Source organism: Varroa destructor, unplaced genomic scaffold (assembly GCF_002443255.2).
Source record: "Varroa destructor unplaced genomic scaffold, Vdes_3.0 BEIS01000002.1, whole genome shotgun sequence".
NCBI classification, from domain to species: domain Eukaryota; kingdom Metazoa; phylum Arthropoda; class Arachnida; order Mesostigmata; family Varroidae; genus Varroa; species Varroa destructor.
Window position 1 is genome coordinate 580120 of NW_019211455.1, and position 27722 is coordinate 607841.

The 27722-nt window shown below is 42.7% G+C and overlaps 1 protein-coding gene across 10 annotated transcripts in view; it reads right to left on the bottom strand.

The window, feature by feature from the left end:
* The window catches only part of Gat (sodium- and chloride-dependent GABA transporter), a 60791-nt gene extending 36683 nt beyond the window's left edge, over window positions 1–24108 (bottom strand). The window contains exons 1-4 of one of the 10 annotated variants that reach the window (XM_086979436.1): window positions 23897–24108; window positions 21363–21444; window positions 18806–18877; window positions 7955–8368 (exon numbers count right to left, since the gene is read on the bottom strand). In XM_086979436.1, the coding sequence (XP_086835562.1) occupies window positions 7955–8168 (214 nt within the window). In that variant the 5' untranslated portion in view covers window positions 8169–8368; window positions 18806–18877; window positions 21363–21444; window positions 23897–24108. The other 9 variants (XM_086979433.1, XM_086979438.1, XM_086979434.1 and 6 more) reach the window with 9 other exon arrangements.
* Between the last annotated feature and the right edge of the window lie 3614 nt (window positions 24109–27722).

A 27722-nucleotide genomic window follows, 5' to 3' on the forward strand; every position in this document is an offset into this window, starting at 1 on the left:
CCGGCCAATTCTAGTAACAGCAGTAGCCGGTTCTGCAAGAGGCTGATGTTCAGGCCACAGGGCAAACCGAACAGGAGACTTAAAGCACATGGGCCGGGTAGTTTTCCACGGCTTAAGCTCCCGGGCGAGAGGTCCTCACGCACCTCGCTGCGAAGGAACCCCGCGAAGGATGCACTGGCTTCAGCCGGTTCCCATCAGCCATGCACCGCTGCAAACCACCCGAGCCCGGGCGGCTTCACAGTTCCAGCCCTACAACCTCACCCAGGCAACAGCGGCGGCAGTAGCAGCAGCAAGCCGAGGATAGCGGCCAGCAGAACTCAGCGGCAGTTGGCGGTCTTTCAGTTGAACGTGGCCTTAACTCGTCTGGCCTGGGCCCCGCTGACTCCAGCCATCCCAATCCGGTGCTGTACGTTATTGGGCAAAATCGGTTTTATTTTAGCCCAAAAGTAGCGGTCTGATCGACACCCTCGTTGACGCCTGCGTTACTTCTCTCTGTGAAGGCCATCGACCCTGTAAGTGGGCACACTTGCACGCTTGTGAGTGTAGGATCTGAAACAGTGGCAGCAAAAAAAGGGGACGTAACCATTCATCGATTGGGATGGGCTTAAACCAGCCAAACTCAACCGTATAGCGCACAGACAGTAAGAGGGCGTATGACAGTTGGCAGTCAGACAGTATAGAACATGAATGGAGCGGTTCACAGCAGAACACAGCAGGACCATAAGCCTATCATTATATAGTCTCACGAGAGCTCGTACGAGCTGTTTAAAAGCCGTTAGCCCGCGGAACAGCACTTAGACTAAATATGTCTTAGCTATCCCTTAGCCTGCTGGTCGAGTTGAGCTAAACTATAACAAGCACTTTGCCCATTTGGCCTTGTTCTCTTCTGTGTAAGATTCGACGAAACCACAGCAGGAAAACGTCTCACGCGAGGTCCAGTTTCATCAAACCGCGGCAGTTTTTGCCAAAACCGCCACCCTTCTGGGGCTACGACCGCTACTGGCACGACCAGCTAAGGCCGATAACGTCAACTCGAACACGTTACTTTTCTTTTTTCCTGAGAAGCTGGCCTCCTTCCCCGTATAAAAAGGTACATACAGGTTTCGGTACCGCATCTCGTTCTCGTCATCGTTGGCGTACGATCTGGTTACTCGCACCCTTCTTTCTGAAGACCACCAGAAATATAACTATACAGACACTCGAACGTATTCGCGCACATAGTATTTGAACCTCACCAAACAACGTCTCGGCCAAAATCTTAAGGTTTAACCATTGCCGGTCGTTTTTTGATGAGAGCCTCCGCCTTCCCGCAAGTGGTACACGTGTTCGGTTCGACTAGGAAGTAATGGAGTGACTGGGGGTCACTTGTTGCATTTGCGGGGGCCACCAATCGCCCATGACATATTGAAGCATGCAACAAGGAGTGTTGCGGGAGACAGAAAACAAGGCCTCCAATGGGAGTTGTTGATCAAACCTAAACAACATCAGCTACATCAAGGTATGTAGCTTGTGGTCTTCGGCCCTGGGTCTATATCACCACACGAGCGGTTGGGAACAATCGATTATACGGGTACTACGTATTTGAATATCAACATGTGAACGCGTACGAATAAAAAAAATCGTGTTCAATACCGTAGTGGGTTTCTAATGGTCGTCGTATTACGTATTGCATTGTAACGTGACAAGAATAATTAGAAATTATGAGTCAAAACGAAGTATTTTAAGTGTCTGATTCGATGCACTGTGATCGTGTGGTTCACCAATCCTAATTAGGTCTGTTTACCCTAAGAATCATTATAAGGTTTACACTATTTTATTTTCAGCTACCTATTTATACTATTGTTCATTGACTGTAGCTAGGTGACGTGCAGGCCAATCGCTCGACCCTTAATACGGTAATTCAGTTTTCGTTTTGATTCAAACCAAACAGAAAAGTACAGCTTTTACACTAATCAATTTTTTTTGTCCTGCTGAAACAGTCAGAATCGGAAACCACTGGAAACAAACCAGCGGTTTTTTGCTGATGCGTTCCAAGGGTTCTAAGGCGAAACGGGACATTCAAGTGGATATATCGGCGTCGATACAATTCCAGGGAAACACAGTTACGCGTCGCAACAACGACACATCACGAAGTTTGCAAGCATCAGAGGCGCCCCATTGACCAGGCGATTTTACCCTTGATATTCAACAACTGCATTAGATCATGATTCACGAAACATTATGCAGACTAATTACGAAATCGTCAGAACGAAGCGACATCGCTGTGCACTGTTTGGTTAATTTAGATTTACGCAACAAAATGATTGCGTCGCGATGCATAAGCCCTGTTCGATCCTGAAATCCCCTCGATGTTTCGTGTGGTCACGACTACGAAACGCGCCTTCTTTATCCTGCACTAGCATGTCAAATCCCACTGATATACGCTAGCTGCTCTTACCGTTGCCACCACCGGAGTTGCTCCAACTTAATCCAGAGCTCCTTCCGCTACGATAGAGCGCCGAAGACCACGAAACGACTGTCTACACTACCCGAACAGATGGAGGTTCAAGGAAAATGAGAATCCCTGAAGGAAATGAAAAGATACATTGATGGCTAAAGCCTCTACCGCTTTGGCCTCCTCTTCGCTGCAGCTGTTGGGGTAAAATCTAGGGCGGCGGAAGAGGGGGGGGGGACCAGGCCGTTGACAACACCGACATCGTTGAGGCGGCTCAAAGAGTCAATTCAGAGTGAAAGCGCCTGCCAATTAGCAGGTGGAAAGAGAACAGCATTAGATGGGAACGACCGTCCGCGATTACGGCTGGCAATTGTTCCGACAGTACTATTGCAGATGGCGGTACCAAACTATAATGAAATCCTACGTATGCGGAAAACCGATAGGGGGTTGAACCAGCACGAGGCGTCGGGGAACGAGTAGACTAAAACTAGCAGTCAATGATGGAAGAATTGCCAGTCTTCAACGAATAATGAAGCCACCGCCCATCAGCAGAGGAAAATACTGCGCTAATTTCGGGTCTCGAATGAAGCCACCATTCATGCGATCATATTTAATCCCGTCAGGAGAATAACGTATCGCAGAACAAATGACCCCAGTGACTTGGTTGTCACTTTACCTCAGCTAACAGCACCGTTGCTTCCGCTGGTGCAGGAGGGAAAAGCGGCAGAAACGATAAAAATTGGTAAACCAAAAATTTTGGCCAGAATTGATTGTGGCTCAACTTCAGTTCGATACGGTCGTTCGAGGGCAATGCAGTGATAATAAAAGCTTACTTACGGTACCAGCCAAGTATAACCGACCTTACGTTTAGCAACCAATTTCAGATATAGAGGAGGCATACTCCGTCAGTCCGTATATACGAGCATGCATCTTTCTTTTCTGATTTCGTGCGTTAAACTAGCGTAAGAGCTGATTTTTCTCCGCGCAGATCGCTAGACAGTCCTTAATTACTAACTATTTTACATGTACAGCAGGGCGCAGCAACTGTTGCAAGTAAACGTTTAATGGAAAAATTAAAAATAGCAAATAGGAACATGTGCATTATATATAAGGATATTGACTGGTATAAATTGATGCCACACATCTGGCAGCTACGCAATCACAGACCACATAAGTGCCCAGAAAGACTAGGACTGCAGTTACTTAAGTTCTCGATGGTGTGATTAGGACGAAAATTTGGCTGTGATTGAAATCGATGGGCTGTATTTGGTGGCGTAATATCGGCCATGAATCCTGATTAGCTAAACCACTGGTCTCCTTGTCCAACGTTGGCCAACCAGCCTGAAAACTAGTCAAATGATTCATCAGATCTATGCACAAGAATTAACGGCACATATGTAGATGTATTGTTCGGCCGATCAAGGCTTAACAGAATCACTTAGCAATAACATAACCAAAATAAAGTTGCCAAAATCTCAAAAGTTCGCTGATCCTGTAAAGCTTGTTTTTTTACAGAGTAATTTGCTAGAACGTAGTTTGTTTTCCCTTATCTGAATCGCTTGGTTAAGCGAAAAGTCATGCAGATTGCCGGATCACTGCATTAGTTTTTTCCGATCAGGGCAAATGGCGCGGATAAAACGTTATTCAAAACAGTACCTAATTTTATTTGAAAATGTAAATATCTTCCCGCAAAAAAATGGTTTTTACGGAATCACTTTCAAATAGAGGTCAGAAACACTCTCTCTGTTTTGTGTGAAAAGGTAATTCTCACTCACTTGCCAAAAATCGGGTTTCTTACCGATAGGTAGTTTATTTCTATTGTGGATAAACATTTTTGGTCCAGTCCTTGTATAAGCTTCATCAAGCACTGTCAAGCTTAGAGGCGACAGAGATAATACAACGATTATGATTCCTAACACAATGCAGGAATACTTGATTAACTATCATTTTGGTATCGTAACTCAAAGCAAAACGTACTGGCTCCAAAAGAAACAATAATATATATATAAATTCCGGCCAGAGACCTTTTAAATGTACGGAACTTAGGTTCGCTTGTATTTCTATGATTTGTTACATTGGAAACGTCCTTACCTAATAAATTCGGTAATACTCAACGTAGCCGGTAATTCGATTTTCACACTACGAAGCGTCAAAATAAGAATAAACTTAACCATTAATCAATATCCGAAATGAAAGAAGACCAAAAAAAGTTTAACAGGGGGGTTTAAGTACGTTCCTATTGGATGTTTGCTGTTGGACAAGCCGATGGACGTCTTTACATCGTCGTGTCCGGAAACATCACATTGTTTGTTCCAGGCCGCTCCATTAATTAATAAAAAGCATTTATCGTTAAGTCATGCTATCATATGCTAACATCCAGGAAAAGTTGACTGAATTTACCCATCACAAGAAGTCTACCTATTTTTCACCTTTCTACTAGTTTCTTTTTCTATTATTTTGGGCTTGTATACATTGCACTATCGCACACGAGCGCTTCCACACGACAGGTTTCAGATCGTGACGCTCAAACACAATCTGTTTCGATATAATATCTTCACTAGTTTTAAAACACAACCTAATCATCTGAGCAATTTTGCTGCAGCAAGATATCTGTAAACGTAGAAGTCGCCTGCCACTATCTGCCGGTAACAACAACCGTCTCAGCCCTTTTAGCCACTCTTCCACCCTCAACCTCCAAACCTCCTGGCAGGCATTCCTGTACATCCCGACCTCCGCTGTCCCCTCCTTCGATGCAGAACAGGGATTCGCAAACGGGTGGTCCTTCTAGCGAAAAAAGCTGCCGAGAACAGGGGAACATCACTGGCAGCAATCTTTCACAAGTTTCCGAGTGCAACGACGCCTGAAAGCTAGAAGTTCATCGGTCGCACAATGTTTCCGAGCGATCTGCGGGCCCGGGAGCCTGCTTTCCTACTGTACTCGTAGGCCAGCAGAGGTTACCAGCAGCGGTAGGTTGCAGAAGCGTCACCAAAGGTAATTATGACGGCGATGGAAATAGGCAGAAAAAAAAGCATGGAGGTATTCCGGCGGTTTGTCCGCTATCAGCGTCATTTTGATCCCTTGCCTCAATGGTTCAGTAAATTATTTCTGCTTATAAGCAATTGTCAGCTAGCAGAGAACGCCTACTATACAGCAACGACGAAATAGTTATAGGTGATGCGATAACACCGTGCTGTTTACTGAGTAGACAACTCTGGACAGGCATTGCACCATAACGTACGCGATCGACTGCCACTCACATGATGCACACAGCTCTGTGTATGAGGCATGAGTCAAAACGTTTAAAGTGTCAACAACAAGCACGACAATAAGTTCATCCGTAGGAACACAGAATACGACAAGTGAAAAATCACAGAAATTAATAATAACGGACTTCGCATACGCTAGCCATTGTTGCTGCTCTTCGTTGGGTACCCTTAAACGGCCCTGACTAATACACCCACCTGTGGCATATAATGACTCTTGAATGCACGTGGTTTTGCAACATTAACAAAAACTAGTGGCTACTTTCGTTTCCTCATTAGCAGCCGTGGAAAACAGCGGGACCAGCTTTCATCAACGAACCCCGTGCGCGATTATGGCCACCGAAAAGAAAGCATGGCACCTTGGACCGGCAAAGCACAGCATTAGCAAATGATAAAAACAGACTCGACGAAGGTCCCTACAAGGTTTTCGGCGGTAAGGTACAACGAACAGCATAGCGTGTATCCACAGGACTGATGGACAAAGAGGCTTCTCTATGTTGCATCGATGCACCGACAGTAGCGCATTCATATCTAGATACACGCACATACACACAAATGCACGCACGCACACGCCCACAATGACAACCTCGCAAGGCGTTAAGCAGAACGCTCGCACGCAAAAGAGACATTTACGGAGAGCTCTGATAGTAGCAGTGACATCGTCGAGCGTTTATAAGTGAACGATTTGAATACACAGCCTTAAACGAGATCGTGACCACTGGATGGTTTTTGTCGAAGAAAGTGAGGCACATGATCGTAGCAAGAGCAAAGAATTCCCGTGACCTAGCGGGGGGACGTGAACGACTCCGAGAAAACCCGAAAGCATAGCGTATAGTTTCGAAATGGTGTTTGAGCCTGCTACCGCTATGGCTGACCGCGAGCTGCCTTTGCCTAGGTGAGTGCTGATGCTACCACTACTAGATCGTGAATGCCCAGTGAACAGAGTAGTAAAAATTTTCTCAAGGGCTTTGCTATGGCGTGCCTTACGGGACGAGCTAACTCCAGCAAAAGAGTGTAGCCAAACTGGGCCGGTTGTTACCCCCCCCCCCCTCCTCCAGCCTGTTGTAGCCTAATTCAACTAAGCAAAATATCGAGCAGACAACAATTGAACGCGTTAGTTAGCGAGCAGGCTTCCCTTCGCGCACCGAGATTACAGACGGAATTTATGTACCAATGAAATCGTGCATACCAAAGTGTATAGCGGGCTGGATAAAGAAGCTGCGAAGATGCTAAGTTAACGCGTTACCGTACTCAGTAGATCCGTGCCTCACCCCGATAACACTCCGTACCAAAAACCTAACGGGCCCCCAACCTCCGGACTCTCCTGTCTCCGGCAGCACCATTATTGAGCCATTTCACATGTACTAGATCTCCTCGTTTTCGGATTTCATGCGGCAAGCTGTCTACCTTGCCCTTGACTCGTAGCGCTTGCCCACTAACGAGTACAAGTGCATGCCAGCATTGTCTGGCTTTTCCCATCGATTCAGAAAGGCTATTCTACGTGTACGAGGTTTATAGGAAAAGAAAACGCATTATCGAAAGAGTGTGGTCTATGTACCAGGTTGGCATGAGGGTTCGGGTGCCCAGAATTGGCGAGCTTAGGGTTTGTGGAATTAACCCCAGAAGACTCATGTCGTTCAAGGTAATCGCTGTACTTATATATGTTATGCTTACGTTTGGCTACACGTTTTACCATTATATTCGAGTTGTTTCTATGGCGTAGGTATAGGTTAAAAATAGCCTTTAAAGTCCACAAAGAGCATAAGCATGTTACTTTTTGATTAGCACTACTCTCTAGAATTTGTATCTATTTTGTCGAAAGCCAGCCAAATGCTAGCGAATTAAAACAGCTTCCTGATAAACTAAGATTGTTACTGCATATAAAAACACATTACAAACACAATGAGATTAAGATGTCAAAAAAAAACCCGCATTTTTCAGGCTGCGATTGTGAAAGATAATCTTATTCAACAGTTATAGCATAGTATCCGAGGATGTCGAAACGATCGTAATTGTATTTATAAAAATTAACCAAAAGCAATGGTATACACCGCCTCTTGTTCTATGCCTAGTTTATATGTATAGAAAACTAGCTGTTGCAGTGCACATTTTCTAGTAAGCAACGTCCTGAACAAGCTCTACATAAACGATTGTCCCTCATTTTACACAGATCATTCACAGGCAGATCTTCAACCGCCTAGCTTCAACAATTACGCGATCATCGCCCTTCAATCTGCGTGGCTTAATTAGCACTTACCTCCTCCATTTTTGTAGCAAAGGTAAGGGAACCTCCAAACGTTTCCGAGGCCTATCGCGTAACCGATGCATGACATGAGAAAGTCAAGCTTGTTGGTCCACTGACCTCGCTCCGGCACATCATCGTCGAATTCTTCATCCGACGGACCCGTGCTAGGACGTAGAGCCGCCAGTTCATGGCTGCTGCCTCCCTGAATATTGGCCTTATCTGGCATTTCTCAAGTTCGATCGCTACGTTCTAACTTCTCCGCTCCGCTTCGAACAACAGCAACTCACTCCTCAACCGAGGAACGAAGTGGGGCGCGCCTTCAACATTAACAGCGCTCGAGCATAGCTAACTAGATTACAACAGAGTTAAGACGCCCCATAAGCCATCCTATGCGAACGTCCGCCCTCGCCGCCACCTCATAACAACCTGTGAACAAAAATCAACAGAGATAAACACACAGCACAATGCAATTGCACCGAAAAAAAAAGGCCGGTCAATTCATTCGTTCAGTATTCAATTTTGTACAACAACAATAGCTATATCAAATAAGAGGGGTAATTGGCGACGATAGATTTGGCATCAAGCACTCGAAGAGAACTTAGGAAAACTAGAAGTATTATCATAGTCACTATCATCATCATCAAGCTAAAGTGCACCGAGATTCTCCTGAACACCGGGGGAATAAAATTCAACCACCCACTGCTAATCTTATTGAGCTGCACTATAGTGGCCGTGCTCTACCAACTCGCTTTCAGACATGGCGTAAAAGATGTAAACAAAAACAAAATCCCAGTTGCAGTAAATGTTATCCAGAACAACACATGACTATCGTCTCAACGATAATCTGAACTTGATTAGTCGCTAGGCCATAGATTGCCTTAGATCACCGACCGATTCTCTCTGCACGGGTTTCTGAAATCACATCTTGTCGCGGCAAGAACGACAACAGCAGTGGCAGAAGCATCGAGCAATACCATTCGTCGAGTTCACAATAGTAATCCATATAGGTCGGCGGGTTTAGCTGAACTGGACGAGTTCCAATCGTCTTACTGCATCGTATCCAACAAGAACCAGGCTTCAACTTGCCGGTCTTGACGTGGTGACAGAATCGTCTCTCTCTTTAGCTTTTCATAGGTTTGATTGGTTTTTCGGTCTCTTTCTGTTTATTTGGTTTGTTGAAAAAACTCTGTTCACCTCACTTTATTGATGGCAACGCTTCCCGGATTTCTGAATCCCTCAAACTCCCCACAAACCTTCGACCACAAACGCCCACATCCATCTGTACCTCACAGATTGCTATCCACGAATTATATTTTTCTTTTTTTCTCTCCGCTTTTTCCTTTCTAAATGGAAGAAAATACTAGTCTCCTTCAGCACACGGGGCCACTACGAATTACGGCTAACTTCAACCTTCTTCCACTATTTTCACTTCGATGTTCGTCCGCCGCCATCAACACCATTCATTATCAGTAAGTACAACTTTAACCAAGAACATTACATCCACGATATAGAACCAACCAAACTTCTACTAGCCTCTAACTTCGTTTTCTCTGCCCTCAACTTCAGTTTAGACTAGAGCTCAGTGTTTCAAACTCACAGAGTGGGTGGACAATCGCGGCGGGGAAAACACCAGCGGGACGATCGATTGTGCTTGAATCCACAATGGAAACCAGCACGTTCGTGTTGCGTCGTGGCGCCGGTGCGGTCAGCTTTGTGCAACAAGTACTCAAGTAGGAAGAGTGAAGAGCGTGGCGGGACCGCTGCGATGTTTTGAGGCGCTCCGACGGAGAGGTGAGGGTAGAACGGAGGAAAATGACAGCCGCCGAGCGCGCGTGGAGAAGGGAAAGAGTCGTGGCCAGTAAACGAACGCTACTGGAAGTGAACACCACGGCCACCGTTGGCAGCAGCAGTTGTTACTGCTGCTAGCGGCCACAGGCAGACCGGTCGCGGATAGAGCTAACGGCAAGAATCGGCAAACGTATGTACGCCTAAGCCAAGCCGGACAAAGTTAAGGTAAAACAAGCTCGACAAATCGGGAGATTTTGCCGGCCGCGTTAGTCAACAAAGGCACTACTGCTGTGGTGAAAGCGCTGATTGCCGTCAATACTCGGTGGATAATGATAGCTGTACAAACGTCGAGTGGAGGAACGAGCACACGAGGAATCATAGGAGGCAAGGGGGAAGCGGTAGGCAATTGCGAAGGAGCAAACGAACCGTAAGGGGGAACGCAGTGGCACACATTGCCCTTGAAGAGAAACAGAGAGCAGCATCCAACCGTCTAACGCCTGCCCCGTACCTTAACCGCTATCTAAGCCCTCAGAAGCTGGGGAGACTATAGAAAAGCAGGAGGTTGCAGAAGCAACCTCCCAACAACCAGTCAGAGGAGCACCAGTCTTGGTGTTGCGAGTGGTGCCCGGCTGTTTAGAAAAGCTTCGCTGGATTCGGGAACTGCTGCCGGGACGCATGCGCTCCTCTTCCTGTCACCGCTGCTGCACAGCGGCACCGACGGTGGCCATTTATCGTCGAAATTGGTCAGGGCGTACGGCCCATCGCCAGGCCGCAAAAGCCAGCCATTGCGAAGCAACCGGCCGCTAACCCTTCAACTCTCTTAATGGAAGCTGTCGACCTACAAACAGCCCCAATGAACAGGCCAACTATATACAGCAGTGTTCAGCAATTATAGCCTTAAGAGAACGATGAAATGATAATTGAGCGTCGGCCGCCTTTAGCCCAAGCAAGCTGCGCTGAACCTCGACACACCGCCAGGTTATCGTAGTAACAACTGAGCGATTTCGGTCACGGTCATGTTCATGGTAGATTCGTCACCAGCAATATTGCCCCACTCAGCCCAATCGCAAGATCTAGTCTACGAAAGCTCCATGGCTTTAGATGTTGCGATCAACGAAAGCGTCATCGTCCGGTCTCAAAACCCGTCATCACCACTTGATTGATCAACAAATGCCTTCCGACAATGTTAACCGACAGAGGTGCACCGTTCAAGTCAGTCCGGATACGGGAAAACTGGTAGAGCTAAGAGTAGAACATATACGGCGTCCCCATACGATAAATATGAGAAGCTGGCAGTCAGCGTGATCTAGAATGATTAGTTACGTGGTCCACCCAAAACTGACCCCGTTCAAACTTACTGGTGCATCGCTAGCTGAAGAGATACGATCATCATTTTCATAAGCGGGCGACAACATATGATCACCGAATGAATGCATAGAATGATCGTTTTACTGCCCAAGGGCAAGACGATGAGAGTTCACGGCATAAAAGAGGGACTGAGGCTGTTCATCCCATCGAAAAAACCCAGAAAGACAGAAGCAAAGAAAAGTAAATGAAAAGCTCTCTCGCAGCCTCACGTCCCGTTTATGGATTGCTGCTCTGGAAGCGATGGTAGAAGGGTTACAGGAGCACAAACAGCGCCCGATACTGCATATATGCCGAATAGCTATGCTTATCAAACGATCAGGGATCAATCGCTTCTGTTCGGAACAACCGCAATCCGGACCAATCGATTGTGACAATCAAAACCGGTAGACGCTGTTCCATCTTTCACAGTTGACATTTGTTTGTACGTTTTTGAAGTAGAAAACTTCCAGGAAGCTTTAGTCTACCCTGGAGAGATGATATTGAAATAATTGTCTCATCTTAGCCACCTGAAATGTATATTCATGACAATAAGACCAAAAAAAGAGAATTTGTATTTCTTATTCATGCGCATGTTTTTTGTCTAAGATATTGTACCAATTAATTATACTGGTCTGCTGGCTAAAATCTCATTAGAACATGTCCTGCAGGATGTTTACGGCTCGTCTTGAATATCCCTACTTTTACTTCATGTCACTCGAGCCATTTTCGCTGAAGACAACACTAATATATATCTAGAAATAAAGCCAACAGCATTGTGATACGAATACGCTATGTAAAGGAGCCAGAGCGCATACAGTAGAGTAATGCTGTGCGATTGAGGGCAGCCTGTCATCAGTATGAATGAAGCTCTGGGTAGCATACCGCGTAAAAGGCAGAAGCTGTTCCAGTCAGAGTTGGCGTCTGTATTTGCCCCAACACCGTCACGCTTTTCTCACAATCTACCTTCGATTGGACACGAAAAGCGCAGTTTCGTATTGTTTATCTCTAACCAGCAGATATTCCCAGGGTGACGACAGCAGCGCAGTGAACTTTTGACGTGCCCGCGTCGGGTAACTTATGTTACGCAGAGCCATCCGGAACAGCTGTTTGATCGTGGACATCCTCTAGATTATGGCGGGCGTGGAAGTAAGCAGCCGCCGCCCCAATGGCGAACAAACGACAAATGCTGATATGGCGTTGCGCCTATGCTGGCTATCATCCATCAGCGTATGCGGAAAATGAGCTCTGCATCAACTATATAGCTTTACTGACGATAGCAAGATCATAAAAACGCGGAAGATGCATTATCCATTAAGTACACACCTGAATTCCGCAATATATAATAGGTGTCTATATGAGATTTCGCGCAAAATGCCTTATGGCACGCTCCATCTTACAAGCGCACTATAGGCACCTATGTAACGCCTGAAATTTCAATCAACGTGTTACATCGTCTATTTTATATACATATATTGTTTTTATTTTCGCTGGACTGGCGTGAAATTTAGATTTCGTCATTTCGAGGAGTGATTTACCTTGACTTAATCATATGCTGGCCGTATTTACTCGCTCTTACTGATAAGTGCATATAAATATCGTGCCGTACGTCTTCCTGCGTCGAAAACAAGTTCATCGTGTAAAACTTCGATAACCTGTAAAATAGCACAGTAACCAAGGGTTCTGCTTGAAGCCATCTTCTCCTGAGCGACGTACCTGAGCTGCCTAATTAGATACACCAGAACACAAGGGTTGTTTCTGACTAATGTTTAGGCAAAACTCCTTTACTGGGGTTGAAACAGTTTCAACATTACGGCCCAGATAATAAAAGCGGCTGTTTTTATAACGGATATATAAAACGGATATTTTATAACGGCAGGTTTCAAAAATGAACGACATAAAGAGAATGCAGGTACAGCGCAGTCCTTGATTACCATCCGTGTAAATACGTATCAATAAATTTAACAGTTCAGTATTCTTCAATAATACGTTTTCCTAACAATAAGACTGATATTGTGGGCTCCTGTCTAATGGGAAAGTACGCATGAATATGGCTACATTTATCCGTCTCTGATTCGATCACACAGTAGTAACCCGTGCAGTGCGGATGTTGGTGTTTGTTCAATAACATGCTGGAAATATCGGCACCTCTCGGCAAGACACCTCGGTATACTTCTTTTTCAGATATTTCCGCAAAACGGCTCCGTTTTATAAAAACAACCCGTAGCGTATATTTGTCTATCTAGCGTATATCAGTGGTTTGATGATAACCCTACAGTAACATCAAGCAGGAGATCTCTAGGGAGACGACATTGCAAAAGTGTACCTCTTTGAACTATGTCGTAAGCAATTTAAGATGGATAAAATCTTTAGCAGACTGCCTAAGATACCAAAACCAAAATAAAAGCTTATTGCTTATGGCGAACGGTAGCGCTATAGGCCAAATACGTTCAAGAAAATCGTTCGTTACGAAGATCTGCTCTGTGGCAAAGTGTAGCCGAAATAAAAACAAGCATAATAATAATAATAAAGGTCAGCCACATATCAGGGACAGAAAATGAGGTTAGGGCAGGTTAGGTAATAGAAAAAAAAAATGGTTCAAAGTTACGGTCCAAAAACAAAAGTCATTTGTGAGACCATCTCGGAATAGCAGCGTTCGTGATGACTTTTTTTGCTCAGTTCTTACTCCGAGCCGCTACTCTACTGCGTTTGTTAGATACATGAGGTTTCATTTCATCGTGAGAGAATCGAAATATTAGACTCGGCATTAGAACGGCTGAATTGCTTTAGGATCTCAATTTCCTAGTATATTTTCCGAATGCTACAGTGGCGAGCCTAATGGATCGACTACAGTGGGAAATATCCCACGATGGAGGGCAGCAAACCGACAAAGGGGCAAAAAGCCCTCTGTCCCGTTACAAACCGACCGCTGAAGCTTTCAGTCGGACTCGAACGATAAAATAAAGTAAGTGGCTTCCAAATGCAAACATGCTTCAATAGTGGATGCTTCAAGCCTCAAACAATAAGCAAGCTTCAAAAATGCCCATTGAGCGCAGTATTCATAATTTGTATCGGGGTTATTGCAGCGATAATAAGATACTGAGCGACTCGATGAGACGTTATTTCAATTTTATTGATAAAAACCGATTTGGAAAGAGTGACAGTAAAATAGATAGCCCTTTTCAATATTATATTTCTCATTGAACTGAGTATGAGGAGCATATATAATGAATTGCAGTTCTTCCTGAATTGTGTATCTTTGCCATCTATTTTAGAAAGGATATAATATTCGATCTGGCTGAGTGTTGGCATTAAAGTGCAAGGGAAAAATTTGGGTCACGTAAACAGAGCGCTACCGAAAAAATAGGAGGAAAAACAGAAAAAAAAATCGACATGTTGAAGTAACGTACTAAACCATTGTCGAAACAGCCTGAAATGTCGTCCTCTAATGCTTTTTTTTTTTGTGAAAAGCAAATTAATTATGCACGTTTTCTATCGTTATTACTATTGACTGTCAACTTTAATTTCGCCTGTAATGAAACGGCTTGATCACGCTAACTTATTTGGATAACGAAGTATTGGTAAAGGCCAACTTTAATTAACGTAATGATCTATTGTTATTATTAGATTTGAATTACAAACTAAATAGTGGCGAACGTTTTTCAGACTGCAATTACGTGTGCCTGTCGTTTTTTCTAAAAATTTTGATAATAAATCACCCTCATCATTTACAAATTTTCATAATTGTATAGTAAATGTTTGAGTCTTGAAGTAAATACGCATTTGTTATCTACGACCCTAACAGCGTAGTTGTTCCCTTATGCATATTTGTGTGGCTAGGTTACATGATGAACTTCGATCGGACATAGGTACCAACCTTACGGTGATTCTCAGTCGTATCTGATGTCTGTTATTTACTCGGAGTCGTACGATGATCCCAAGCAAATATACCTAATTATTCGCTGCCTGATTATATCGATCGGGCGGTAAGATAGTGATTAACTAATAGATAATATTCTACCATTGAAACTGTGAGAATTATTTCACTTATCTCGCCTAGAAGTACATTGGTCACATGGCACATAGAAGGAGTCTTAATTGGTACATTATAATTAAACGCGTCGTTGAATCCTAACTACGTCGATTCTATTGTAATAGCATATTATATCCACAGAATCAGCAGTAACAGCATGATACGAAGGGCTGGGTATTCAGCCAAACCAGCGTTTCAGAAACCCGGCATCCACTCGACCCGGGTGTGTACGGCAGTATTCCATAGTTAGTAAGTGTTTCATAAATTTCATCGCCCATCACGAGATCGTTATATAATAGCCGCTCCGTCACAATTTTTAGATTTCGGTGCATCTTTCGATGGAGAGATTTTCTGTCCAAGGAAACGTCGACAGTAATCCCTAGGATTTGAGCAATTTTTTGTACTTCGTACGACAAGGGCGTACGAGAGAAGGAAGCAATACTGCTGTAACAGCTGCCGGATGGACTACGGAGAAGTTTGATTATCGTATCGTATGAAAGCGCACCATATCTCATAGCCAACGGGCGACTTGCAATAAAAAGTGGGCAGCTAGACAGAGAGGAAGGAGTACGTAGCAGCGTCACAAAAGTCATTCGTTCTGTTCGCCATCTTGCTCGCTGAGTGGGTTCAGAGATGTTTCAGAATACAAACGCAATATACTTCTACCACCCTTAGGGGCTGCAAGCGACACCTCATTAGTATTTATAATAAACCTATACATATGCATAAGAAAACAACGCAGCTCACTACGCTGTTAGGGTTGTAGACAAGACTCAAACATTTACTATACGCATACGGTATATACCTGAGAATTATGTGAATTTGTAAATCATAAGCTATACATCACCATTATAGGGCATTCGATCCCACCCTAAACTTCAATTGGTAATGACCCTAGTTCTTAGCTTAAATTTGACTGTGAGTGCGCTGTTATGCATCCACATATGTGTGCTGGTAGACTGAGAAGATGCAAAGGCACATAGGTAAACTTGAAGCGAAGTAGGCATTTCTACCGTGTCTGTGTTTAGGCTTAATGCGTCTATGGCATCACTGTTGCAACAAAACGCAAGTCTATACATGTAATTGTCATGCGCGAACGTCACGTGAGCTTTTCGCATCCATCGCAAGCATTACAAATCGTATGGACCACCAAATCCTTGTTCTCATACTGCACACATCGCATCAGAGCATACATTAGATGCTGAAAAGATCGAACTCAATCGAACGAACAGATAGTAACTAACTAGTATTAGAAATGTCCAATAATGTGCCGGGCTTTTTGATACTATAACACACATAGTCAACATCTATATCTGGGCAGCTAGAAAGCGGTCAATGCACATTGCAGAGGACGGCGCTCCGCAACGGACCTTTACGATGTATACTGCCGATAAAATTGACCAATTTTTATTTGGAAAAAAATTTTCTAAACGATAGATTTGGTGACAGCAGGCGCTTTTTGGTGTCTAGCTCGCTCCATGGCGACTTGAATTTCTTTTAAGATCTGCTCAAGAGCAAAGCTTGCATCCTGCGAACATATTGTATATTCATGTAAGAATTGACTGGGAAACGGAAACTATCCAAGGGAGTATTCCAGCAATTACGACTTCTAGTTAGATAGAAAAAAATGTACGCTCCGATTCACTCGTGTGAAGATTTTCCAAAACCGTACATTAATGCTTTGTTGATACTCGATAAGATGTAAAATGTCAGGCAGCGTAGGCTCAAGTCCTGTGAAGCGATGTTCCTTTTCAAATAAATAGGTGGAACATATTGGACTAAATGAGGCTACGTAAGCCAGAATGTGCCAGTATATGGGCCATTCAAAACCCACGTCATAAGACGCAACAAAACACTACACGGATTGTCTTCGCTCTAGCTAGACTGGTAATAACTAACTATGAGATATGGTCTTTTCTAGTTACAACTGACAAAATTTCTATTTGAACTTTGTTAAGCCTCGAACATCTTCACACGGACAAAGTTTTCATGTTATATGTTGCTTTACATGTAAAATCGTAGATAAACCCTGTTACTGGAGGCCTGCGCCCCCAAAGCCGCGCTATCTTTGCTGCAACACTTGCAGCTGCATTGTACAGAGTCAAAATGTGGATGCAATTATGGATGTATTACGTTCGGTCACATGTGTTGTTTAATAAACGTTTTTGGGGCACTATCGTAATTTCCGCCATGTAAAACAGCCGCTATTCAAACGGAAGTCTGCCGTACTAAGTCGACATTATCAAGTTCTCGATATCTGATATTTTTGCGGACAAACTGTACAAAGAGCCACTGTACAAAACGCTTCCCGACAGTCTGTCAAGACAAACCGTTTCATTATTTACGGTACCTTTGCGCATGTTCCGATCTTAACAACAGCAATACAGGTACTAATAAAAACAGCAATAAACACACGAGATGTGGAATACAGCCGGATGATGATGAAATGCCAAGTCTCGACTTCGTCTAGAATTTTTTTTTGGTCCATTCAACCCGGTCCGTGGCTATGATTTTGATCCGGCAACCCTTTCTGGCCCGCTTTCCTATTTCCTATACATCACACATATTATTGATATAGTGATTACGAATGATTAGCAAACGACACACGTTCTTACTCGTATCTGCAGAATGTTTTAATTTCTAGGTCAAGCGTAGTTACATGCTGGACCGTATGAAGGTCAGGTGAAGTCCATGTTTGCCGTTCCCTCCTGGTCAATTTTCCAGTATATGTTTTCAAAATTCATCAGCGTATGCCATCTTGCATGGATGCATAGTTCTATTCATTCTTGTTTTGAACGTGTTGCGTCTCCTTTTCACGTTGTTGCCTCATGCTTGCTAAACATAAGATGGCCGCTAGATTTGTTCTATCATCGCCTGCTCGGAACAACTCCCTACTTTTTTTTTTTCTATATTCCTTACAGCCTTTCCGGAGCTTTGCCTTTCTAGATGATCGGCAGCAGACGCGACATTTGGTAACAACGATCCGCGAATCCCACGAACGGGCCAAGCAGGACGTTTGAGTCATGGGGATATGGGCAAAGTTGACTCGCAATTGTAGTCTACGGGCTGCTCAACCGTACTTTACATCTATTGGGTAGACGGAGAAAGCGACCCGAATAGCGGTTGAAGCATTGGTCACTGGCTGAGAATAATTGGCCCACGGAAAAACGAGAGAATAGATCCTCTAAAGCATATGGGGTGTATAGAAAGATATCACCGGCGAAGAAAACCCAATGTCCAGAGGATTATATATATATATATAGAGAAGTGAAAGGGGAGAGACGGCATAATTACGAAACCTCTTCTAACAGATCACTCTAAAAATGGATTGCCCTCCACTCGAAGGTAACCTATGTTAGCTTGTCTACTAATAGATGTAGCTAATCAGACCGGGCTGGTGCGTAACCCAAAAGGCATGCACCTGAATGCATAGTAATTTACTATTATTCTTGTTATAATAATTCCTTCGAGTGCTACATGTGTTTTTTGTGCATTCTTAGAAAGTGGTAGCTTGTAATGAACATAATAATGATCACAAATACAGAAGACCACTTATGTTTTAACCGTCTGCGTTAGGTTTTGGTGCGATAAGCGAAACAGAAGTGGACCATTTGTGCGTTTAGCTGCGCTCGATGCGGAATTATAGATGGGCTTTTATTGGATGTAAAACAGATTCCGCTGTACAAAACACGTCTTACCAGTGTTTTAACGAGGAGTCACCAAGGTTTGTCTATCTCAATGTAGATTGCCCGCGGTCGTCGGTCAAACAGCTGCTACCGAAGAAAAATAAATATGCGCGTTAGGCAACATTTTCCTTTCAAATAACTGGAAGTACAACCAAAGGCTACACACAAATAAACGTAATGACTAGACCTGAGAAATTGATCGATTGAAACTATAAAATAATAGTTCACCTTCTAATCTCGCTGCAATTAAAGTTAGTTTGAGATTTCTCGGTAGATCGATAAGAAACATTCAACGATAACACGCACTATAAGTTTTCGAAAATGACAGTGGCGCCTTTTTGTTTGTATTTCTACACCAGAGCATTCAGCTATCAGACGATTTTGTCATCGCTCATGAACCGTGACAGAAAAATGACTGCCACAATAAATAGTAACCGAAGCAGAGGCATTAAAGAAACATTCGGAGATCTCTCCATCCAGTCGAATCGTTGCTTCGACTTTGTTTGTCAAAGGGAAAAATCGTCAAATTTCTCTCTACGAAAAATGCCTTAGAAGACACTTCGAGCCTGAGAATAGTTCCACCTAACACAAATCTCTAGGAGAGATGATTTTCTTCATTCTGTCTTGTTTTACCATACGCTTTCAAAAAAAAAAATATCTCATTATGGTTTTTTGGTAGTATCCATTTTGTGGATTTGAAGATTTTAATTGCTCTGCACTTATAAAACAAACGATGATTTTATTGCATTTTGAAAATCCGCTTAATCAACTAATTAGCATCCTTCTAAGGTACGTTCAGTAGGTTACAAGTATTGAAAACGGGCGGAAAAATGCAGTATTTCAGAGAATGCTCTTAAACGGTAAAATGCGACAAGTTCTTCCAGACGATACACTTTTCTTCGTCGGCGTTCACGGGTGAGTAAAGTAAAAATGTCGTGAGTGAAGTTTGCACGGAAGTCCGAAGTAGCTATAATGATGCTTGTCCATCAAATTTACCTAATATCAATCAATATTATCAACCACAGCTAACACACAGTCGTTGATTTAAGTAGCCCCGGCGATCGTTTCAGAAACAAAAATATTAATAAAATAACAGCCAATAAAAAGGTTGGTATTGTAAAAAAATAGCTTCCCTCAAACGTAATCCCTCCCTTGAAGATCTTCCTTACTGCTCACAGGAAAGCACCAGTTCTAATAGTTATGATAATGCTCTAGGCGTTGAATTAGGGTGGCCACACGGCCTCTACGTAGCTAGCTCAGCGTTGCCGAATCAGCGTAACATCAATCAGAAGTAATGCACCCATTATAGTTTTCGGTATACTTCATTCAAGCTAGAGCTGGGACAGATGAGTAACGAGAAAAAGTGATGCAACCAAGGAAAACAGAGAAGCAAAAATAACCGTGTTGCATTAGGTTTTGTATCGACAAAATATCGATTCCTGTTCAAAACAGGACCAATCGTAATAGCTGGCACAATGTGTGAAGCATAGCAGCTGCTCAGAGCTTCATTATATTTGTTACGTATTGCTTATTTATGTTTTCCGAAGGCGAAATGATCATGCAAAACGTGGGGTGTGTGTGTGTGTGTGTGTGTGTGTGTGTTTGCTCTCTTATGTGGGTGGCACTTGGGAAAAAAAATTATTTCAACCACAATGGCGTAAACCACAAATCTACACATACTTCGAATGTAAACTGGCTTCTGCTAAATAATTATAGTTGATTTATCTAATGCAAGGCTGTTTTTTTTCCTTATACTTCTGGTAAGGTCATATATTCCAGTCATGTTACTATCGTGTCATAGCGGTGTGACTCTGCTGCTGTTGAACGCAAAAAAAATATAGAAATTTGTCCTGTTTCGTATATCACAGAGAAAACTTTGCTAAGCGGCGGAAAAGCCGTCAGCGATACTACGTCTAGTAACTGTATAATCAAAAATATCTACCAATGCGACGGAGATGACAGCGCCTCAGATGGGTAGATACAGAGGCTGACGGGCCTCATATATCATATAAGTAACGATTAAGTCACGTCATACACGTTTCGCATATTTATAGCCCCTGTAAAATGCTAAGCACCGATCAAGAGCCTACTCGTCTACCCGGTTAACCTGAGTCCTATTTTAGCAAAATTTATTACGTGCATTTTACTCAGACCCAGTCTTTGCTTTTGTTTCAATATTTAAATAATTGTCTACGTAGGTTCAGCTGTGCCCCCAATATAAATGTTCACTTGTTTAAATTTGCATCTTCACCGTACGAGTAGATCAAATATATAACCCATAGATGATATATAAAAAACCGACAGATCAGGGTCTACGTTTAGTACCATGACAAACAAGCAATGTATATATATATCATCCTAAATTTAACTGGGTGCGAGGCGTTTAGACTTGGAAATGGCTTGCTACTTAGTGTTACCTAGAAAGCCCAGTCTCCATTTAATGAGTGAGTAAATGGTAAACATGTCGTTAGCTCATTCCAGTTAGTAAGCCTTGCGTATACAACAAATGGACCTTGAGCTACGCTTACTAAGAAAAATTGCTTAGTCGTTTCTACGTGATCCATGTTACCTGTTGATCTCGCAGGGAAAAAGGACCGAGTGCATTTTACCCGTTCTTAGCTGACAGATGATAGCCACGGAGTATGACCTCACTGCAAATAAATATCAATTATTACGCTTTAGATTGAGATGATGATCTTCTGCAAAACACCTTCTGGGTGGCATTTCTGTAACGCTTGGGATTTGGTCTGTATTAAAGAAATTTGGCGGAAATGAAAAGAGATCTTTTACCAATTGTACCTAATACGTTGCGTCCGATACTGCAGTTAAGCATTGGTTTAGATGGCTTGCTCCCAATATAAAATAAGATGTATCTACACCTACTTCCGAACCTGGACGATTTTAAATATTACTGAACCTAATAGGCACGCACGTTGCTATTGCACCATTGCATGGACAATCATCAAAGCGTATGCCTTTATATCAGGTCATATATTTTTATAAGCTTTAGCCGGTGCAGAATCAACTTACTCTCTATAATACGGGAAATTATATGAGGTACTAAATATGAGAATAGTCATCAGCTTTTATAGCACCCTGTTCATTGCTTCATTGGTGAAATTATAGGGCTCAAAACTTTAATTATCGATATGACGATGATATGAATTTGTATTTCGGAAAACCCGCGTTCGTTTGAAATAGAGGAGTTGACAGTTGAATAGTGATGTATGTAGCATAAAGGCAATTGATTATTGCTTCTCCTATGACAAATGTCCCTGGGAATATGTCATTTGTGTCGTCTGTTGATTTTAGAGGTACAGGCTACAAAATAGGTATTTTCTATCAAGGACACGCTTTATCAACGGAGAAAACGCTTTGAGGAATAAATCCTATTCGGCCGTATCGATACGAAGTAAATAAGGTCCGAATGAAATAGCAAAGCATGCAACCGCATACGCTTACTAACCCGCCCGGAGCAAATATACCTAGTTTGCGTAATGGCCCCTGTTTCGCACGGTTAGTCGAAAGAAAGAAATATTTTTCTCAGAGAAAAGCACCAGTCCAGAAAAGTTTACCTAGCAGCTATTTAAGCAACAGGAGAGCACGTTCAACAGCAAACCTGAAAGTAATCTCCATCAAAGGAGGGCTATAATCGTGGAATTCGTAGGGGCGTTTATTTGTAGCAGCTTAGTAACTTTAGCACTTCAAGAGTCGTTCGCAAAGAAGTTATAGAGGGTGAATTTTATAACACTATTTATGTTCAGTTTATGATACGTGAATTTTCGAAAAAGGGCAAGGAAGCGCTCGGTGAGAGATTCGAGTAGAACACTGGATGTATTGCTTTTAGGATACATAATTAACGGACCATTTATTTAACAGTTTATTAATTGGGCACACTAACACAGTTGATACGATTTTCCCACTAGGCAATCACTTGGTTATGTCTCCACTGTCCAAAAAATCCTAAAAGGGTCACTTTGAAAATAGGTTTTAAAGGAAACAACCTTCCTATTGTTCTGTTATTCATTAAACGCCGGTTTCCATCTAAAATTTGCTTTCAGTGGGTAGCGAAGAAACATTGAAACTCTTTGCACAGATAAAGGCCCTACTACCCTCCTATATATACATGCGTAGACATGCCGGCAGACAACTTAATGACCCTCTCCTAGCAACTGCAATGATTGAAATCTGCATTGCCCCAAGCAGTGCATATCACAAATGGGAAGAGAGGCGAGAGGGCTAACAGGAGCCAGCTCCTTTCGGACCGTTAAAAGAAGGCTCCAAAAGCTATCACCAGCTGTACGGCTGCCATTGATTTACGACCTTAATTTCGAATTCCAAGCAAAAGGATCGAGTCCGTTAGAGATTTGACATAACATATTTATTATATGTTTCTTATTATATAAACTTCACACAATTTGCGTGTTCCATTCGCAAAAGTTTTTTTTCATATGAACCATCACTAGCAGAACTTTCTGTCCTCTCGCCATATTGCCTTTTTCGTGGCAAAATTTCGGATTTTACTATCGACTAAAAAAATTATACCATACTACAACACTGCAACGACAACACTGGCGAAGAAGCCTATTTTCGTTGGAGTGAAGAACGAAGATTTTGAAGGTCGCTTCTGGCGACACGAGTGCAAAGTAATAGAAGCGCTATAACAGGCATGCTATTGCCTTTATCACAACCAACACCAACGTAACTAGTGGAGTTCTTCAATGTGGTCTAGTTGTCTAGAAGAACTTTCCGAGACCTAGGTCAGGTGCGTCAGGACCTTGTCGGGGCATGTATTTTTAAACTTTTTGAAAGAAACTTGGCGTGCGTTCCACTCACAATGGTTTTTCACAGAACGAAATTCCCTCTAGAAAAGTTCAAATGGAAATCACTGCTACTGATACTGCTTTCGTTCCTGAAGTTACTGCCCCTACTGCCATGTTTACTAATGTCTCTAGGCCACCTGACACTTTAGGTGGTTTGACATTATGACCCATATAAAGAAGCTAGCTTCTATTGCGATCTTTGAAATCGTTGACTGGAAGAACCCTCTGATAGACGAGCCTCTTCCCACCTACTCTCGACTAGATTCTCGATAAATCAAACCTCACGCTAGCTGCTTGGCTGGCGGACTAGCGGATCCTAAAGTAGCCTCGAGGATTCTACCCGGTCTCAGAACTTGCTGCACAGAGAACTCAGAAAACACGATGTCTTTCAGCAAAACGGCAGACCACTTATGTATGTGTGGCTAGTAAAATGTGAACACAAACGACAAGCGTGTTTAGAAACGCTGCATTGTGGGTTGCACAGGGCTACAAGTCCTAGCCTTAGGAGGCCTTGGTCATCGTGCATATTTGTCGGCAGGGCTGTGAGCAAAAACAGTGGCAACTCCTCCCTCTTGCCGCCACCGCCCTCAGCCCACCGGTCGTCTGCTTCTTACCGAAGAGCCTGGAACTGAGCCATGTAAGTCTGAAGATGATTGTCGGTGAACTACGAGCCAGAGCGAACACCGGGCAAAAGAAAGGCGAAATAAGCGCTAAACAGGAGTGCACCCAGCTGTTACATGGCTGCATTTACTTTGAGGTCACCGACGATGCTGCCACTAGCTCCGCACTAGTCGTTAGGAATGCCACCATCGAAGCTTGCTGTCTTGTTTGTATAAAAATATGTACATTTTTTCTGGACTGCTCGTAAACGCCTGTGTGTACGTTTCTGCATGTGTGTGTTTCTGTGTCTACACGACGATCTATCAAACAGAGACCAATCTCTTATAGATTCCGGTAGAGCATTGAGCAGGGTGCGCGTTTGTTGTAATTAAAACGAAATAACGGTGCAGTGTTGGCTAGTAGGTAGACTTAGATAGATACACGTTTAAAAGGTGAACCGATAAACTGAAGGTGTTTGTGTATTATTACAATATTGTACCATTTTTTTACCTGTGGTGACGATCGTTAGATGATAGGCCAAAGTCTGCTCCATACATCGCGTGCGATCGCGCAGCTTTGGACATGCCGTACTTTTTAGCTGACATGCATAAGCTCAAAGCAGCCTCCATAAAAAAAACTTGAGTATATATATATATATATATATATATATATATATATATATATATATGAATATAAGAATATCTATGAATATCAATTCAAGAGTTAATCAGTAAAATATATAAAAACACCCAGGTTTCAGCGTAGTCTCATTTTTGTCCTGAAATTAAATCTACCTCAAAGATCCAATTTTAACCCAACGACCAACGACACTAATTGTACAACGGACCGAGAGCACCAATGGGCAGTATTGTTTTTATAAAATGCAATTCTATTTTATTATATCAAAACACCGGCATCAAAAAAAGGATATTGGATTATTCTTCAGAAGATTATCGCAAAAACATAGATGATATGCTATTGAAGAAAGGGTTTACGTGATTACTAATAGACCTGCACTAATTGTGTGTCTTTATTATTTTGTTGTGACCTATTTCGTTGCTATTGAAGATAGGTTAATAGATCGAGTTCATCGTTATGCATGAAAATTTTGACTAACGTAGTAGTTCTTCAATACTTTTAGACAATACTCATTAAGTAATCGGTGCTCCCAATAGCCACCCGATTAGGTTCGACCTGGAAGCGACCGCCCTTATCTGTCACGCAAGTAAGGGTAATTCTCTTCACATAAAGAAATTTCCTAAAACACGCTGAAAAATGCATGCCTCAACCGTTGCTCTATTTCAATATTTCGGTATTGTTTACCAGCGGGTCTAGCATCTTCACAAGTGGTTTGACAGATGATGACGGTGATCTAGAAGCAACTGCTGCACTATGTACTCGCTCTGAAGCAAATACTCTTATGTGGATAAAGCTGTCGCCAGCGTGTATGGGGCTCAGACTTCATGGAAAACCCGAAATGAGATGTGCAAAAACATCTGTTAACAGCTGCAGTCTTTTGTACCTTCCTTTCCTACGGACGCTGTATGTAGTCCCGTCTAGTACGATGCGAGTACCCCTGGACCTATATTCTGCTAAGTACGTTTTTCGCTAAAGGAGCTCTATTGTCTGGCTAAATTGGTAGCTAGGTTGGATGTATTGTCTATAAGCAGCCAGTTCCAGGAATGAAAATGCAACGGGTGAAGATCGACAAAGTATCACTTCCGCGTCCATGGGATGCGTGTTCAGCCTTCTCGAACATTTCAAAATTCGACTCTGATTTACTTGGTATCAGATACACCTCTAAGCTCTTGTATATATTTTTAATTCACGTCAAATCACCGACAATCGCAGAGTTTAACCTATTTTTTTCTTGTCTCAGGACTTACTTACAGCCTAAAATTTGTTTTCATTGCTCTCTTAAATTTGGCTAATATTTGATGGTAGATATTGACGAGCCTACTTAAGAGTGATTGGCCGCAAACCTTCCTAGTCACATTTTTAATAGAGGTCGTACTATCGTATGAAGTTTTCTATAAACGCCAGTTACATACATAAGTGTTTTTCTTCTCCTAACGTATTATAGGTTCAGCTAGCTTTAGCGCCCTATGAAACGATAAAAGTACTAGAAGTTTGAAAAATATTCTAGTATGTAAGCATTCCCTTGTTCAGTTCACGTTGTAGCTTCACGCTATAGAATTCCAAAATGGCTGGATTGTTACGATTCTAGCACCGCTGGCCTCAGGCGCCTAGGGCCCTATAGCCAATAGAATCGTTCAGGGCGAGATGTCTATCTATTTGTACTTAACTTTCAGCCATATTGGATCGTTTTGCTCGATGCATATCAATAACTGGAAGCTGTGTTTCAGAAATTCTACAAATTTATATGGCTTCACTGACATCCCTTCCTTACTTCCTTATCAGTCACCAGTCTTTCGCAGTGGGCCCTGGTACATCGTCACATTGAGCAGGAGTCAATGTCTACTCTTCCGCGTTACTGGGTGAACGGCAATATATAGAGGGTGATTTATTTGAGTTTTGTCTAGTTCGACATATTCCTCCGACCGGCATACAATACAGAAGCGAAATAATCTATCCTGCAATTTCTGTAGGAACTGGCTTATCGGCGATGTCGTTATCACGCTCATGAGGATGCATATATCCATGGTATTGTATTATTAGCATGATCGTACGGAAGCGATATATTGTAGCATCGCCGTAATTCGTATATTGCGCATCATTCAGACAAAATGCATGTTGGATAGAGAACACTAGAATAAAAATAATGTTAAATATCGATGTTTATACTTAGTACTTGTTCAGACAGCTGCCCCCTAATACGAAACGAAAAGTGCATACGTTTGCAGACAGTCTTACGGGCCTAAAATCAGAAATATTACCACTTTTTCGGCCTGAGCTAGCTATTCTGAAAGGTATTAATTCGGCTCTCTCAAAGCTGTCGCCCTATAATGGTACCTTTCGGATATAACACGACGATGGAAGTTCTTCTCGACTCGGCCGAACGATTTTTTAAAGCACCTTAAAATGCAACGTCTCCTATACATGAACCCTAATTCGTTTATATCGGAGCTGTTACACAATTTTTATGTGGGATCAATTTTCTTTACGCGTTCGTAAGACGTCATGCAAATTCGCATATAAGCCTTATCAGTGCCATCTGTATGATTAGAAATATCAGAAGATACGTTGGGTGTCATATGCAACAAAGTTAGACCCGCATATCCTAACCGCCGGTACAACCTTCACAGCGCTCTACGGCCGTTTCTCGATCCATACTATAGTCGACTGTTTTTTAGTGCGGTCAAGACATCGTGTTTAGTTGGAATAAACGCTTTTCCGCTGGTTCGTTTTTACCTTTGATGAAGTGATTCGTAGGAACAATGTCGCCGGTATATGATTATAGTCTAACCGTTGGTTACATTTGAACAGAGTTTATGCTTCATGAGTTGCCGTTCGAGTTCAGCTGATAAACTATGTCTATTTGAGAT